General features: G+C 46.7%; 1 protein-coding gene across 4 annotated transcripts in view; it reads left to right on the plus strand.

Moving 5' to 3' along the window:
* LOC120065829 (E3 ubiquitin-protein ligase SMURF2-like) overlaps positions 1-16,452 on the plus strand; it is a 66,790-nt gene that overhangs the window by 33,469 nt on the left and 16,869 nt on the right. For all 4 annotated transcript variants that reach the window (XM_039016880.1, XM_039016887.1, XM_039016893.1 and 1 more), the window contains exons 4-11: positions 3,302-3,435; positions 6,312-6,377; positions 6,851-6,935; positions 7,481-7,564; positions 8,559-8,776; positions 12,905-12,989; positions 14,395-14,553; positions 14,833-14,901. In XM_039016880.1, the coding sequence (XP_038872808.1) occupies positions 3,302-3,435; positions 6,312-6,377; positions 6,851-6,935; positions 7,481-7,564; positions 8,559-8,776; positions 12,905-12,989; positions 14,395-14,553; positions 14,833-14,901 (900 nt within the window). The remainder of the gene's footprint in view (positions 1-3,301; positions 3,436-6,311; positions 6,378-6,850; positions 6,936-7,480; positions 7,565-8,558; positions 8,777-12,904; positions 12,990-14,394; positions 14,554-14,832; positions 14,902-16,452) is intronic.

Raw genomic sequence — 16,452 nt, forward strand, 5'->3', positions numbered from 1 at the left:
GAGCGGGTGAGGAGAAAGCTAGACATGGGGAGAGAGGTGTGTGGGGGTGTGTGTGTGTTACAAAAGCATTGGGAAACTATGCAGAGATGTGGGTGTCTTGGCACCAAACCACTATGCACAGATTGAATAATACAGGGAATGTAGTTACATCATCAATTAGGTCCCCAAGAAAGAAAATAACAAAAAAACATAAGTTTGGCACTGCAGCGGGAAGACATATTTGCTAGCTTTGCGCACACATGTAGATGTCTCTGTCCATCTCTCGCTGTGTCTATTTTTCTGTGTGTGTTTGCACACCTGCCCCCCCCCGCCATGCTTGTCTTCAAACACTCGCCTCTCCACTGGTCCTGGGGGAGTCTCCCCTGCCAGTGACCCCTGACCCCAGGGCTCTGTCACAGGAAATGGCTGACATGACAAGTAGCACAGTTACAGATGGAGCCTTCAGCCCCAGCCTCAGCCTGTTGGCTGGCAGGTTGCCACTGCTCTCCACACCTCCCTCCACACCAGGCCAAGCTAAGTGCTCAGCACACAGCCTACCCAGCAGCCCCCTCTCTGTGGGTCTGCTACTGTAGTGTAGCCCTCTGGACTACAGACCATTACAGTTACTGCAGAATACATCCTTCATCCGCCCTATGTGCACATTCATGGAAGGTACTGGTGTGCGAAATACACCAATCCAATGCTTTTGGTTTGAAATGCATAGGGTTGAGTGTATGAGTGTACACTTTGAAGAAATAGGGCACAGTCAAGGAGTGTGTGACACACCCATTGACTAGTGCTTGTGTACTGCAAAACAGGCTGAGTTTTGTCGTTGCAGTTTTCACTAATAGTCATTGATTTTGCAATTTACAGCGTAACTTATGTAGCTATACGTTTGCAGCCAGAGGCCATTGAACCAGAAAAGAGAGGGCTGTCAAAACATGTATTAGTTCAGACGGTGTTTGGAGCTTGAGGAGCATACATTCTGCCTCGCTCTGTTTTCATATTCGGTGCGTCTAGCGCCTGCAGCAGGGCAGGCTGCATTAGAGACTGCCAGGTGATGGAGCTCCCAATGGGATGCTAATGGGATGCTAATGCACTGTACATCCCTTAGGCAAGCTAGAGACGTCATGAATAGTAACGGGGTTGTTTTAGAGCACAAGGCCCGTAAGCGCTGTCACTGCCCTCTGTAGGAACCAATGTGGGTGAATATGTGACCCATTTTAGCTTTATACTGTATGTTAGAGCCCTTGATCGATTTATACAGTAGAAGGCGGTATTTCATATTTCTATAGAGAAGTTAATTGATACAATTGACGGTTGTACTTTTCAGAGGCCTTGATTGGTGAAAACCTATTCACACTCCTCCTCTCACTGCACCGACCACGCTATCCTCCTCACCAGCCGCCTCCTCTCTCTCCCTACCCGGTTCCCTAATCGCTCGTCCCTCTCGGCCCAGGAAATCCAGAGCAGGTGGCTGCCGCGCTGTCATCCCAGAAGGCAGAGCTGGTTTCGCCAGCCGCCAGGGGAGGAAGTGTGACGGTGTCGTCTGTCTGGGCCGTTGATTAGTCTAGATGTCTATATCTAGCCTCATTACTTCTAACCCAGTCTGAGCTGGGAGACTGGCGTGACTGGGCACCAAATGGCATGACTAGATGTCTCCCATTGTGCCACCCCAGCTCACCAGTCACCATTAGTCACAAACCAGTGAATTGGCTAACTTGTTGCATCATCAGCCTAGAAACTAATCGAAGGCCGGTTAAGTGTTCCACCCTAATGAGGTAAGGGATTTGGAAGAGTAAACTGATCCGAGATCTGATTGGCCTACTTACACCCACTGGAAATGAAAAGCTCTTCAGACTAGCTAGACTGAGGCTCTGTAAGTATTACTTACCATACTGTGGTATTATCATATAGCTATACTTAGCCGTATGCACGGACAAGTGGGTTTTCTTCTCTCTCTCTGTTTTTTTTCTCCTCCTTAATTTGCTGCGGTAAGCACTGTTCTAATCACGGGCTCTACCTGCAAAGCCAGACTGCACATGGTTTCACAAATGCGTGTGTGCGCGCGCGCTTGTGTGTGAACGTGTGTTTATCACGGTGTGTGTGTGTGTACACGTGTGTCTTCCTCAAGTCATTTTGACTGAGGAAATTGTGTTTACCTGTCCTCATTTTCAAAGCCCCAGACGCTAGGTCACTGTCTGGTCTGCTCTCTCATTTCCCCTTAAACCCAGCCTGGTTTTGCAACACACACACACTCCAAATCATGTTGTTGGCCCATGCATTACCACCACAGTGTAGAGGTGGAGTGGCTTGGTTTGAAGCCTTTATCCAAATCTAGATCAGACAGCAGGTGGACATTTCAACCCACAATGCATGCAAGGCTTTTAATATGAAGAAGAAAAAAACAGATTAGATTTAATGTGCTTAGATTAAAGTTTTATTTCATTTCTGTCCATCACTCCTTTAAAGACGGAACTATGCAAAAAGACATACTCCTCAATGGCAGCATTTATATCGTCCACAGACGTCAGTTGCCAGTGATATTAGTATCAGATATTTGAGCTGACTTGTCTATTGACAAAAGGAGACACTGTGAGCAAATTTGAAAACTGACTAGACAACCTCTTCCCACTCACTTTAGCAGTATGGGCCATGTGCATTTTCTATGTGCGCTCTGGGAAACCCTTCTCCTGGAAATCCTTCTCTTCATGATATATACGTACCCATGAAGGAGGGCTGAGTTGGCAGCAGTGTTGGGAAAGCTGTAATTAGACCAGTCAGTGTGTGTGTTACTGTAAGTGCTGTCTGTCTGGGAGACTGTGGGGCAGGAGAGAGAGGGGAGACGAGGGGTTCTCCTCTCTCTGATTAATGATGACTAGGCTGACCTTATAGCCAGACAAGCAGCTTCATCGTCGTCATCGTGGACAGTTGGCACACTGTAATCAGAGTCATTTAGACCTCAGAACCCCTCCATACGTTCTGTGATGTGACTTTGTGTACACACTTGTTTCTTTAGTAGGTCATCCTCTTCGGTATGTATGTATGTGCAGGTGTGTGTGAGATGTATGTCTCTCCCTATTAGCTTCGCTATTATCCTGGGATAATGACTCGGCACTCCAAAAGCACACTGATGAGACACAGGCCCACTCAGTGTTATAAGCGATGAATTTAAAGATCTTATAAGATGCATATTAAAGCGACTACCTCGCTCACATTCACACACATACATACACACACACACACACACACACAGGTACATTGGTTGGTCTTATGTATTTAGTGACTCATATTAAAGGGACTGTGTCTCTATCATCCACAGGTACATTGGGAAGTCTGACTCCATCACCATCAGTGTGTGGAACCACAAGAAGATTCACAAGAAGCAGGGGGCCGGCTTCCTGGGCTGTGTACGCCTTCTCTCCAACGCCATCAACCGCCTCAAAGACACCGGTTGTAAGTGTGTGTGTGCGTTCAAGCGTGTATTAGAGCAATAATTAATTTGTGCCCGTGTACATTTGAGCAAATATGTATGTGAATGTGCTTTACACAGTGTGTGTCTGTCTAGCGGTGGTCTGTCTAGTGTGAGACAGCAAAAAACCTCCCAACGATGACTCAAACCCAGACACACATTCCCCCCTTGATTCATCATTATTCCACTCCGAGTACGCAACGCATGATCTGATTTATAGACCACATCAAAGGCAAGACAGGTTTCTGTCCTGCCCCACTGCCTAGAAGGCCCTATTACACACATACACACACACACACACACACACCTGCCATTAAACCCTATTGATTGACGTCCATCTGGGAGTCTGGCACTGTCGCTGCCCCGCTCTGCCCGCTCCCTCCCTGGGTATCAGGTGCCAGTCTGGCTGGCTAGGGCACGGAGCTTGTTGGCGCTGCCTGGCCTGGTGAGACGGATGCCATCGAGAGCGGGATAGGGGGCTCCTGGGAGTTGGGAGTCTCGCCCATGCCTGGCGGTGCCAGCTCAAACACACTCCCTGGGGTTTCCACCTCTAGCGTGAAGGGAAACACACACACACACACACACACACACACCCGGCCTGCTGTCTCTTCAGACACAGACTAACTGTATGTGAAGTAGACGTGCTGTCTCCCTTTTCTACTCTTGCAGTGACTGCTTCTTTATGAGTACTTACTGGAAAGTCTATTTCCTTTGTTTTACCTGGCTTGTTAGCCGTTAGCTGCTGCATTCAGACTGGGTCCCATCCCGACTGCTAGCCTTAGCAGTGAACAACCGTAGGTATAGAGCATTGCTCTTTTCAGCCAAGCTATTACAGTTAACGGTTAAAGATGCTAGCTAGGCTGGTGAACTAGCTGTCTCCACTTACAGTATATTGCCTATGCTGTGATGTAGTCCTAATTGTACATCTAACTGCCCTACTTTCCTCACCCTCCGTCTATAGTATATCTGTATAACTATCTATACCACTCAGCGGTTTTCTCCCTAAGTGGTGAGAGTCCTCTAGAACTTGTCAGTCAGACAGTGTGGCACTGAAGCCAGTCAGTCAGTATGGGTAGATGCTGCTGATGTGGACAACAAGTGGACAACAAGGGAGACAGGCTGTCGCAAAGCACCAGTCCTCACATAACCTGCCCCCGCCTGCCTGTCTGTCTGTGGTCCAGCCACCACAGTCTCTAGGGGCCTCTTCTTCTTCTGCTGCCGCGCCGTTTCCTAACAGTCTGGCCCGGTACAGCTCTCCAACTTCCTGTACTGCAACTTACTGTAGCATCACACACACACGCGCACGGACACTAACCTCAGAGCCCTTTGTCCTAGTTAGAATCCTGAGGCCTGCCATTTGTAAACTTTTTGTTGTTTTATTTTACCACAGTTTATGTAAACTGCTTTTGGTGCGTCTGTGATGGTGGACAGTATGTATAGAATGTATACATGGATCAATCATTTTAGTGTTATATCGTCTATGCACGGTCTGGGTGGCAAGACTTGTATACAGAGAGACGTATACTGTTGATACACTGGTAATTAAGCCTACATATGTTGTGTAGACAGTGTCTTTTTTTTGTGTGGTATATTTGGTTCCCGTACCCTTTGTATTCCCCTGCTCTTTCCTTTCGTCTGAGCCTGTCCCCCCCCCCCCCCCCCCCCGTCGCCCTTTCCTTTAGTTTTTTAAATGCACCTCAGATGTTTGCAGGGCCAGGATACAGTTTCACTTAGTCTCTTTTTTTTACTCCTCTGAAAGCTGCTTACTATTCCAGCCTTGTAACCCCTAGGCCGTCCCTGTTTAGTCTAGACACGTATCCGGAACAGATCCCCAATCCACAGTACAGTGCTGTCTGTCAGGAAGACACCCCCCCACCCCCACCTGTCTCCCGTAGTCTGGAAACAACCTAGGGTGTGCTCTCACTTTCTGCTCCCCCTGACCCAGACCAAAGAGTTAGCTAATAGGAGCTGACATATGTCTAGGATGTTTTGGGATGAGTAGAGGGAGAGCAGCTATGGCTGATCTGGGATCAGGGCTTAACCTGCACTGTGAAATGGAGACCCCTTTATTAGTGTAGGCCTCCTTCCTTTGGCTGACGGTCTTGTTCGTAGGCAGATTTGATGTGGTGTTCTGACTATCTTAGTCGTCATTTGTTCATATTTCTCTTGTCGTCCAAGGTATTCACGTTTTCTTCACCTCTTGTTTTGAAGGGAAAGTGGTATGTTGTATGAGGATTGTGTTTTAACCCTTATTTTACCAGGTAAGTTGACTGAGAATGCATTCTTATTTAAAGCAACAAGCTGGGGAATAGTTACAGGGGAGAGGAGGGGGGATGAATGAGCCAATTGTAAACTGGAGATGATTAGGTGGACATGATGGTTTGAGGGCCAGATTGGGAATTTAGCCAGGTTAACACCCCTACTCTTACGATAAGTGCCATGGGATCTTTAGTGACCACAGGGAGTCAGGACACCAGTTTAACGCCCCTCCAAAAGATGTCACCCTACACATGGAAATGTCCACAATTACTGCCCTGGGATCTTTTTTTAAACCAGAGGTAAAGAGTGCCTCCTACTGTCCCTCCAAACACCACTTCCAGCAGCATCTGGTCTCCCATCCAGGGACCAACCCTGCTTAGCTTCAGAGGCAAGCCATCAGTGGGATGCAGGGTAGTATGCTGCTGGCTGGTATGATGTTGCTCTTGTGGTGATGACATAGCAGTATTGTAATAGCAGTGTTTGTCTTGTGCTTACTCAATGCTAAGGCCAGACAGATATAATTCCATTAAGCTTTAGAAATTCCCTTGGGGAATAATAAGTTATTCTTTGCTCATTCAATTGTTCTCTTCTAACCCCACAGATCAGAGACTGGACCTGAACAAGCTGGGCCCCAATGACAATGACACAGTGAGAGGCCAGATAGTTGGTGAGTACATCTGTGCAGTGCTATGGACCGCACACAAGTACGCACACACACACACAAAAACACACTTTGGCCTGAGGAGCAGAGGTGTGGTTCTGTCTGACACAACCACAGGTCTGGTGGATGTTTCGCCACTATCATCGGACTGTCTGAAAGGAAAGCCATGACTGTCTGAGTGTCTCGTTTCTAAGTAAAACCACCTTTGACCTCTTAGGTTTCCACGGAGTCTGTTTGCACAACACAGACGGGGCTCTCTGGATCCGGTGTCACAGTACTCTGGGTTTAGCTCACCACACACTGCTTTTAGTGTTGGAGATCTTTTCCAGACTGTGACCTGACCAGGAAGAACTCTGAGCCCCAGTTCACCTAGGGTCGAGAGTTTCCCTTGGTCAGGTTACGATTAGGATAATCTCATTCTTAGTTATACAGCATTGCATGATATTGGTCTAACTGCTGCTGTTGTCTCCTGTCTCCAGTGAGTCTACAGTCCAGAGACCGTATCGGCACAGGAGGCCCCGTGGTGGACTGCAGCCGTCTGTTTGATAATGATTTACCTGATGGGTAAGGCTTCCGGATGTTTCTTAAGACTAAAGCTACATTATGTACCAGTTTGCGTGTATCCAATGAGAGAGGCTCTGCATGGCCAATCCGGCATCTGTGTTTGCCGTACAGGATTTTAAGTCAGGGCAATCATACTTATTTCACTTTGTGTAGCAGAGCTGTTGAGCAGAACTGTTGTCAAGGAAGTGAGTTTGTGTTTATACAGGACATCCTGCCCCCACCTACCATCAACCAGTCATGTCAATGTTATACGGAACCCTCTGCGTTGTTACAGAATTTGTGAGGGGCTCGATTTGGCCTCTGCAAGCCGGATTGCCGGATCAAGCATAAATCAGCTATTAGATTTACATCGTTTTCTTACGTAGAGATAGTTATTTGTTATTGTATAAGGTTTAGCTTGAACGTTGATCTGAATCTGGTTGGAATAGGGGCATATTGAATCTGGTTGGATAAAAACAATTCTAATGCATATGGAAATACTTGTTCCTTGGTCTGTTGCTCACTGTGTCTATCTTCCTGTGTGTCTGTCCGTCTGTCTGAATCAGCTGGGAGGAGCGGAGAACAGCCTCTGGTCGGATCCAGTACCTTAACCACATCACACGCACCACGCAATGGGAGAGGCCCACCCGGTACGTCAACACACACACACACATACACACACCTACCTTTGCACCAGATGGAATCTCCCTCGGAAGCTACTGACCCTGGAGTACAGCCAACATCCAGCAGACCGTTTGTTCACACACTGAGTACCAAAGGTCAAATCCATCATCTGTAATTTACATAAATTGTCCAGACATTCTTTATAATACAACACATCATCAACCTCCCTCTTCACCTCTGGCCTGTTTATTAGTCTATCTTCCTTACGTTGCCCTTAAAAAGGGCACCCAACCTCTCCCATCTAAGTCCTAAGGGAAGCCGTTGCTTATATGCCACAACAACAACCTCAAGCTTGTCTGGTAGTATATTGTGCCTTGCTGCCCCAGAAAATTGGCCGTCCATGCACTATTGTAAAAGGAAAACAAACCAGTCACTGGGCAGCCTAATGAGTGAGTTCCTATCAATTTCCTGAAAGGCTCAGTCCCATAAATAGGGCCAGCCAGGTTTGGCTTGGCCCACCTTTCTCCTGGAACAACTGTTGCCTTCCTTACTTGGCCCCTGTATCAGTGGAGCCGATAGGGAAGTAAGCAAACAAATAAATGACCCCTCTGGAGCTGGCCTTCCTATTTTTCTTTAAGCGGGAGGGGTGTGCTGTGGGATTGGGTTAGTTGAGAGGAGGTGGGTGAGGCAGGGGTTAAAGCGGTGGGGGGGGGGGGTTGTCGAAGGAGAACCAAGGCGTCAGCGGTCCTGGATGGCCAGACAAAGTGGTCTGGGGGAGTGGAGGGGGGGCTCTCGTCTCCTCTCCTTTTCTCGCTCCCTTTGACCAGTCATCTTATCAGTTGCTTTCCTGCCACTCTCATGGACTAGACTGCCACTGAGACACACACACAGGCAGGGGGACAAACAGTCTGACGCCGTCACACATTTACACACACACACAAACAATACCCCATCAAATGTGCACACTTTCTTAGATATTATTTCAACCTTTGTGTGTGTCCCCCCCCCCCCCCTTTCCAGGCCGGCGTCTGAGTACTCCAGCCCCACCGGGCGGCCCCTCAGCTGTGTGGTGGATGAGAACACGCCGGTCATGACACCCAACGGGGCGGCCATCGGTGTGCTTCCCAGCAGTGGCAGTGACCCGCGGGTCCAAGAGAGACGCGTCCGCTCCCAGAGACACAGGAACTACATGAGCAGGACCCACCTCCACACCCCGCCGGACCTGCCAGAGGGATATGGTGAGACGCACACAAAAACATACCGGCATACAAAGACCTGCACACAAACATGTACACTAACACACACACACACACACGTTCACATAACTAATGTATACACACTCATTTTCACACTGCCTGACCTGCCTAGAGGATATGGTGGTCAGGTGATGTGGTTACAGACACACACACACACACACACACACTAGCCTACAAACCCGCATGACCTACCCAAGGGATATGGAGAGGGCAGAGGACAGGGGTGCAGTCAGAGACACACAACACCCTCTGCTTGACCTACCTAAGGGATATGTGTACAGTTACTCATTATCGAGGAGAGAGAGAGAGAGACGCTTGCTCACTCAGCCAGCATGATGTGCCAAAGGCTTCTGTAAGCACAGTCACATGCTTACATATACACACCTCAACTGACCTGACTCAGAGCTACAGTGTCACACGAACACACACACACGTACGCACACATGAACGCACACACTGTAATTATCAATGAAAGGAATTCATGGACCCTGCAGTATCCATGTACAGTTGAAGTCGGAAGTTTACATACACCTAGGTTGGAGTCATTAAAACTTGTTTTTCAACCACTCCACAAATTTCTTGTTAACAAACTATATTTTTGGCAAGTCGGTTAGGACATCTACTTTGTGCATGACACAAGTCATTTTTCCAACAATTGTTTACAGACAGATTATTTCACGTATAATTCACTATCACAATTCTAGTGGGTCAGAAGTTTGCATACACTAAGTTGACTGTGCCTTTAAACAGCTTGGAAAATTCCAGAAAATGATGTCATGGCATTAGAAGCTTCCTATAGGCTAATTGACATAATTTGAGTCAATTGTGGATGTATTTCAAGGCCTACTTTCAAACTCAGTGCCTTTTTGCTTGACATCATGGGAAAATCAAAAGAACTCAGCCAAGACCTCCGAAAAAAAAATGGTAGACCTCCACAAGTCTGGTTCATCCTTGGGAGCATTTTCCAAACGCCTGAAGGAACCACGTTCATCTGTACAAATAATAGTACGCAAGTATAAACACCATGGGACCACGCAGCCGTCATACCGCTCAGGAAGGAGATGTGTTCTGTCTCCTAGAGTCTTATATGGACATAACCTGAAAGGCCGCTCAGCAAGGAAGAAGCCAATGCTCTAAAACCGCCATAAAAAAAACAGACTGTGGTTTGCAACTGCACATAGGGACAAGATCGTACTTTTTTGGAGAAATGTCCTCTGGTCTGATGAAACAAAAATAGAACTGTTTGGCCATAATGACCATCGTTATGTTTGGAGGAAAAAGGAGGATGCTTGCAAGCCGAAGAACACCATCCCAACCGTGAAGCACGGGGGTGGCAGCATCATGTTGTGGGGGTGCTTTGCTGCAGGTGGGACTGGTACACTTCACAAAATAGATGGCATCATGAGGAAAATGATGTGGATATATTGAAGCAACATCTCAAGACGTCAGTCAGGAAGTTAAAGCTTGGTCCAAATGGGTTTTCCAAATGGACAATGACCCCAAGCATACATCCAAAGTTGTGGCAAAATGGCTTAAGGACAAGTCAAGGTATTGGAGTGGCCATCACAAAGCTCTGACCTCAATCCTATAGAACATTTGTGGGCAGAACTGAAAAAGCATGTGCGAGCAAGGAAGCCTACAAACCTGACTGTTACACCAGCTCTGTCAGGAGGAATGGGCCAAAATTCACCCAACTTATTGTGGGAAGCTTGTGGAAGGCTACCCAAAACGTTTGACCCAAGTTAAACCATTTAAAGGCAATGCTACCAAATACGAATTGAGTGTATGTATACTTCTGACCCACTGGGAATTTTTATTTATTTTTTATTTAACCTTTATTTAACCAAGTAGGCTAGTTAAATAGCTTAAATAAATCATTCTCTCTACCTTTATTCTGATATTTCACATTCTTAAAATAAAGTGGTGATCCTAACTGACCTAAAACAGGGAATTTTTACTTGGATTAAATGTCAGGCATTGTGAAAAACTGAGTTTAAAAGTATTTGGCTAAGGTGTATGTAAACTTCCGACTTCAACTGTAGCAGCGTAATACCAGGGCAAACATGGCTTTGTTATCAGCCTTTGAGAGGGTAGTACAACAATCTCCCTGCTGCTACAACCACAGCCTTCACCCCTCCTTCCCTCTCCCCCTCCCTGTCTCTCTAGATCCCTCTGTCCCTCCCTCTCTCTCCTTCCTTTCCTCCCTCCCTCTCTCAGCTTCCCTCTTCCCACAGCACCACATCATGACAGCTGCAATCAGCGCAGGCTGTGTTTTCAAGGCCCCTCTTCTCTCCTCACCCCTCCTCTTCTCCTCTCTTCCCCATGTTTATGAACACTTCCCAGCGCTCCAAAGTGTTCTCGCAGTGCAGAGTGATATTCCCACAAAGGAGAGACGGAGAGGGGGAGCGAGCCAAAGAGGGGGGGAGCGATTGAGGGGAAGGGAGCGAAAGAACATTTCCCCCATGTGGAGGACAGGAAAGGGTGCATTCGAGGGGAACTGGTTTTCATTTGGGTGTTTTTGGTCAACCCCAACTCTGTACAGCCTCAGTCTTGTATACATTATACATGCAGATGGAACGTATTACATACATTATGCAATATGATTTAAGTACTACAGGCTGGTGGTTGCTAGGCTGTTGCTATAGATTGCAGCTATTTCGAGCACCTCAAGCACAGTGTTGGACCAGTTTGACTTTCACAACCAGAGACCAACACACAATTAAATGATGTATTTAATAGCTTATTTGCTTGTAGTCTCATCCGCCAGCCAATTCTCTCTCTCTCTGTATATATGGTAGCGGTTAGCCTGAGGACGAGATTCATTTGATAGGGACAGATACAATTAAAAACATTGACATGTCGGATGTCAACAGTCGAGTGTATTGCACCATTATTTAATATGCTGTAGCAAAACACTGATTTACAACGCCAGCCCACCAGTCACCACAATCTCCCTGTTCTGTGGAAGTTCCCCATCCTCTCTTTCTACCTCCTATTTTAATATACGACACAACTTGGCAAGTTCATAAATGATGAGTATGTACGGAGTATATCAAACATTCGTCGGGGCAGGGACTCTACAAGGTGTCGAAAGCGTTCCACAGGGATGCTGGCCCCAATGCTTCCAACAGTTGTCAAGTTGGCTGGATGTCCTTTGGGTGGTGGACCATTCTTGATACACACGGGGAACTGTTGAGCGTGAAAGACTCAGCAACGTTGTAGTTCTTGACACAAACCGGTGCGCCTGGCACCTGCTACCATACCTCGTTCAAAGGCACCTACATTTTCCATCTTGCCCAGTCACCCTCTGAATGGTACACATACACATCTATGTCTGAAGGCTTAAAAAAATCCTCCTTTAACCTGACTCCTCCCCTTCATCTGTTTTGAAGTGGATTTAACAAGTGACATCAGTAAGGGATCATAGACCGACCAGGTGAAATGATAGGCAATGTCCTGGAATGTTTTGTACACTCAGTGTATATCTCCTGCAGAGCTCTTGGGCATCTGTGTTGAACTGCATAAACTCAAGGCTCAACACAGAGCTCTGTAGAAGAACTGAACCAGAGTCTGTGAAGGAAATGATAATGGTGGTGATGAATGCCATTCAGTTAGAATGGCGGTGATCCATGCCCCTGAAAATGCCCAATATTCTTGGCAGAGGTTGGCAGAGATGACTCACTTAAGGCCAGAGGGCATTTTTCTCCTTCGACTCAGTCAGTGACTCTGACCAGTTGGGTGGAACTGAGGGAGTGCGAGGTGAGAGAGCTGGGTGGAATATGTGTTGTGGTGTCGGAAGGAAATCGGCGTTAATGGGGATGAATGAGGGACTACATGTGCATGCACGAGGCACACACACACACACACACACACACACACACACACACACACACACACACACACACACACACACACACACACTGGTGCCCTGTCGCCGTCAGTGCACTCATACTGGGTGGTTCACGCTGGTGTCCTGTCCAGATGTTTGGAACATAAATACTCATTTGTGTGCCGTTTAAGTTGAGAGAATTGAAGAACAAAAGGGTGTGCCATTTAAGATTGCCTCCGCTTTTCTCACGGCGTTGTCTTTGTGCCCCCCCCCCCCTACAGAGCAAAGAACCACGCAGCAGGGCCAGGTGTACTTCCTCCACACCCAGACGGGCGTCAGCACATGGCACGACCCTCGAGTGCCCAGGTACACACTGCTATGAACACACACACACTCACCTCCATCTCGCTCTGTCTGTCTCTCTCTCAATTCAATTTGCTTTATTGACATGAGGTAATAAAGCTTACTTTGGAGATTTACAATATTAACATATTATTAACATTATATTATTATCATCTCAGATGTTTTGCGATCAATCCAACTCCGTTGAGTTGAATGCCTCTGAGGTGTCCTTTTTTTAAGAAGAAAAGATTTGTTGTGTACTTAGAAAATACAATTTGCACTTTGACAACAATAATGAGGGGTCAAAATAGCCATACGTAAAGCAATCTGTCGCTGTCACTCCCTCTCTCGCTCTCTCTCCTTCACACTGACTAAACTTTGACAATTGACCTTTCACAGACCTTTTTGTCTTCCGGGTCATAAAAGCATTCAATGTCTGTTTTCTTGTCCAACTGAATGGGTTAAATGTCAGCGCATTTAATCCAACCACCCTGAATCAGAGAGGTGCTGGGGGCTGCCAATCGACATCCATGGCGCCCGAGGAACAGTGGGCTGCCTTGCTCATGGGCAGAACGGCAGATTTTTACCTTGTCAGCTCGATCCAGCAACCTTCCAGTTACTGGCCCAACGCTCTAACCACTAGGCTACCTGCCGCCCTGGTTGTGAACCCTGACCTTTCCTCACCTCCTGAGTTTTTCTTGTTCATTGATGTGCTAATACACACACACACGCACACCGATTTATCCCAAATAATGAACTTATCAATGTCTTGGTCTTCAGAGATTCAATGTCCTTAAGATTCAACCTTGAATCATGGTCATTTGGCCCAGAACGAGTTACAAACACCCATTATGTAATGAAACAGTGTAGCCAGGCATGTGCAGACTGCTTTAGCGATGAGTCCTTAGTGGACAGTTAAAACATCCCACTTCAGGGTTTTAGGTTTCAACAGAAAAGAATGTAGGTCTATGGGGGAGTAGAGACCGATAGGGAGTTTTTGGAATTTATTCAAGTGTTTTCTCAGATGTTTTGCGATCGATCCAACTCTTTTGAGTTGAATTTAGGAATGCCTCTGGGGTGTCCTTTTTATACTTGGAGAAAAGATTTGTTGTGTACTTAGAAAATACAATTTGCACTCAATAATCCTACCTAACTGGTAGAATAGAGACGGCTAACAGTGACTGTTTACAAGTCGATTTGTACTATAATAGCCTGGTTCTTACACTATAAAAGATAATATACTCTCATTAACCTAGATGATTAATACTCAATAAAGTATAATGATGATAATAGTAGTAAATACTGTATTATTATGCTCATTGTGTTATACCCTTGTTGTTTTAGCACCCTAGGTTGAGTGAGCGATGGGTTTACGTGGTTATGGTTTAGTTGTCTTCACGGTCTCCTGTGGTCCTATTTTCATGCCCAGGGATCTGAGCAACGTCAACTGTGAGGAGCTGGGTCCTCTGCCGCCAGGCTGGGAGATCCGCAACACGGCAACGGGACGCGTCTACTTTGTGGACCACAACAACCGAACCACGCAGTTCACCGACCCGCGCCTCTCCGCCAACCTCCACCTGGTCCTCAAGTGAGTGCAAACGCTGTCACCGTTCAGGCTGTGACCTTAGACTCGAGCTGGGCTCTTTACTGTTAATCTAGTGGTCTACTCCGAGGTTATGCCTTTGTAGCTGAAAACACTGGGTTTGCTTATTTTCTAGATCACAGTAAAATATCATGGTAGCAAAAATGCAGAGGAAGCATTCTACCTGCTGCTAGTGAATCCATCTGCTGTGTGATGGCGTCAAATATTTTTGTCCCATTTTATATCACTGTTGGTTTGTTGCTCTCTCCCTCTTTTCCTCCCTAGTCCAAACGGCCCTGGTCCAAACAGTTCCCGCGTGGCCATGGAGAGCCAGAGCCAGAACACTAACCTCAGGTAACCCTCCTCCCTATATATACATACATACATACATACATACATACATACATACATACATACATACATACATACATACATACACACACACACACACACACACACACACACACACACACACCACACTTCAGGGGTGACAAACAACAACAACACTGACACACACCCCTCAACCAGACACACGTGTGTGCAAACTCAGCAACCTTTCACCATACTTACATACACACACAGACATCACGACAGCAGCGTAAGACGCAGACTGAAAAAAATGCTGACGTGTGACCCTACCGGTGGGCCGTCTGTGTGTGTAGCTTCGCCACTGTTGATTTTCAGATGCCATTCAGGTTCCCTAAACATGCGCACACACACTCCTGGCTGTCTGTGCGCAAACAGTCTGTCAGCACGCTGCCTCAGCTGAACCTCAGGTATGCCATGAAAGGCCTCTGGGCTGGATCTGGGGTCAGGGCTGGAGCCATTCCACTACGGAGGAAACTCAATGTAATGTGGATCAGATGCTGCTAGGCTAGTCCTCTCTCTGCAGTAAGCCAGCAGGTGTGTGTGTGTGTTGTGCGGGCATGTCGGTACCCCCCCCCCCCTCTGAGCAGCTGTTCAAACACCAGCCGTGTACCGTCCGCCTCAGTGGAACAGTCCAGTTACCACGCTATTACCCACGCTGCTTTGCACATAGTAAGGTGGACACGGAGGGAGCAGGTGAAGGGCAGTAGCTAAACCCAGTTGGGAACGAGGTAAATCTAAGCTATGATACAGGGAGTTTGTGTTTCTGGTCTTACATAAAGAATGTGTCCTTTTCTTTTAGTAAGAAAACATTTTTTTTATAAGAATTCTCAGTTGAAACCTTTGCAATAACGGCGCTTGGCACGAGATGCGTGTTTGTGAAATCAACATCTGGTCATTCGGCACAAATAGTATCCATATGTGTCAAAATGGCCCCCGGTAGTGGAGCTAACTTTGTGAGTTTGGTGTTAGTTATTTTATTAGGATCCCCATTAGCAGTTGCAAAAGCAACAGCTACTCTTCCTGGGGTCCACTCCACACAAAACATGAAACATAATACAGAATGACGTAATACAGAACATCATTAGACAAGAACAGCTCAAGTACAGAACTACATACATTTTTAAAAAGGCACACGTAGCCTACATTGTCAATGCATACACACAAACTATCTAGGTCAAATAGGGGAGAGGCGTGTGTGCCGTGAGGTGTTGCTTTATCTGTTTTTTGAAACCAGGTTTGCTGTTTATTTGAGCAGTATGAGATGGAAGGAAGTTCCATGCAATAAGGGCTCTATATAATACTGTAAGTTTCCTTGAATTTGTTCTGGATTTGGGGACTATGAAAAGACCCCTGGTGGCATGTCTGGTGGGATAAGTGTGTGTGTCAGAGCTGTGTGTAAGTTGACTATGCAAACAATTTGGGATTTTCAACACAATGTTTCTTATAAAAAGAAGTGATGCAGTCCGTCTCTCCTCAACTCTTAGCCAAGAGAGACTGGCATGCATAGTGTTAATATTAGCCCTCAGATTACAATTA

Source organism: Salvelinus namaycush, chromosome 2 (genome assembly GCF_016432855.1).
Source record: "Salvelinus namaycush isolate Seneca chromosome 2, SaNama_1.0, whole genome shotgun sequence".
Classification (NCBI taxonomy): Eukaryota; Metazoa; Chordata; class Actinopteri; order Salmoniformes; family Salmonidae; genus Salvelinus; species Salvelinus namaycush.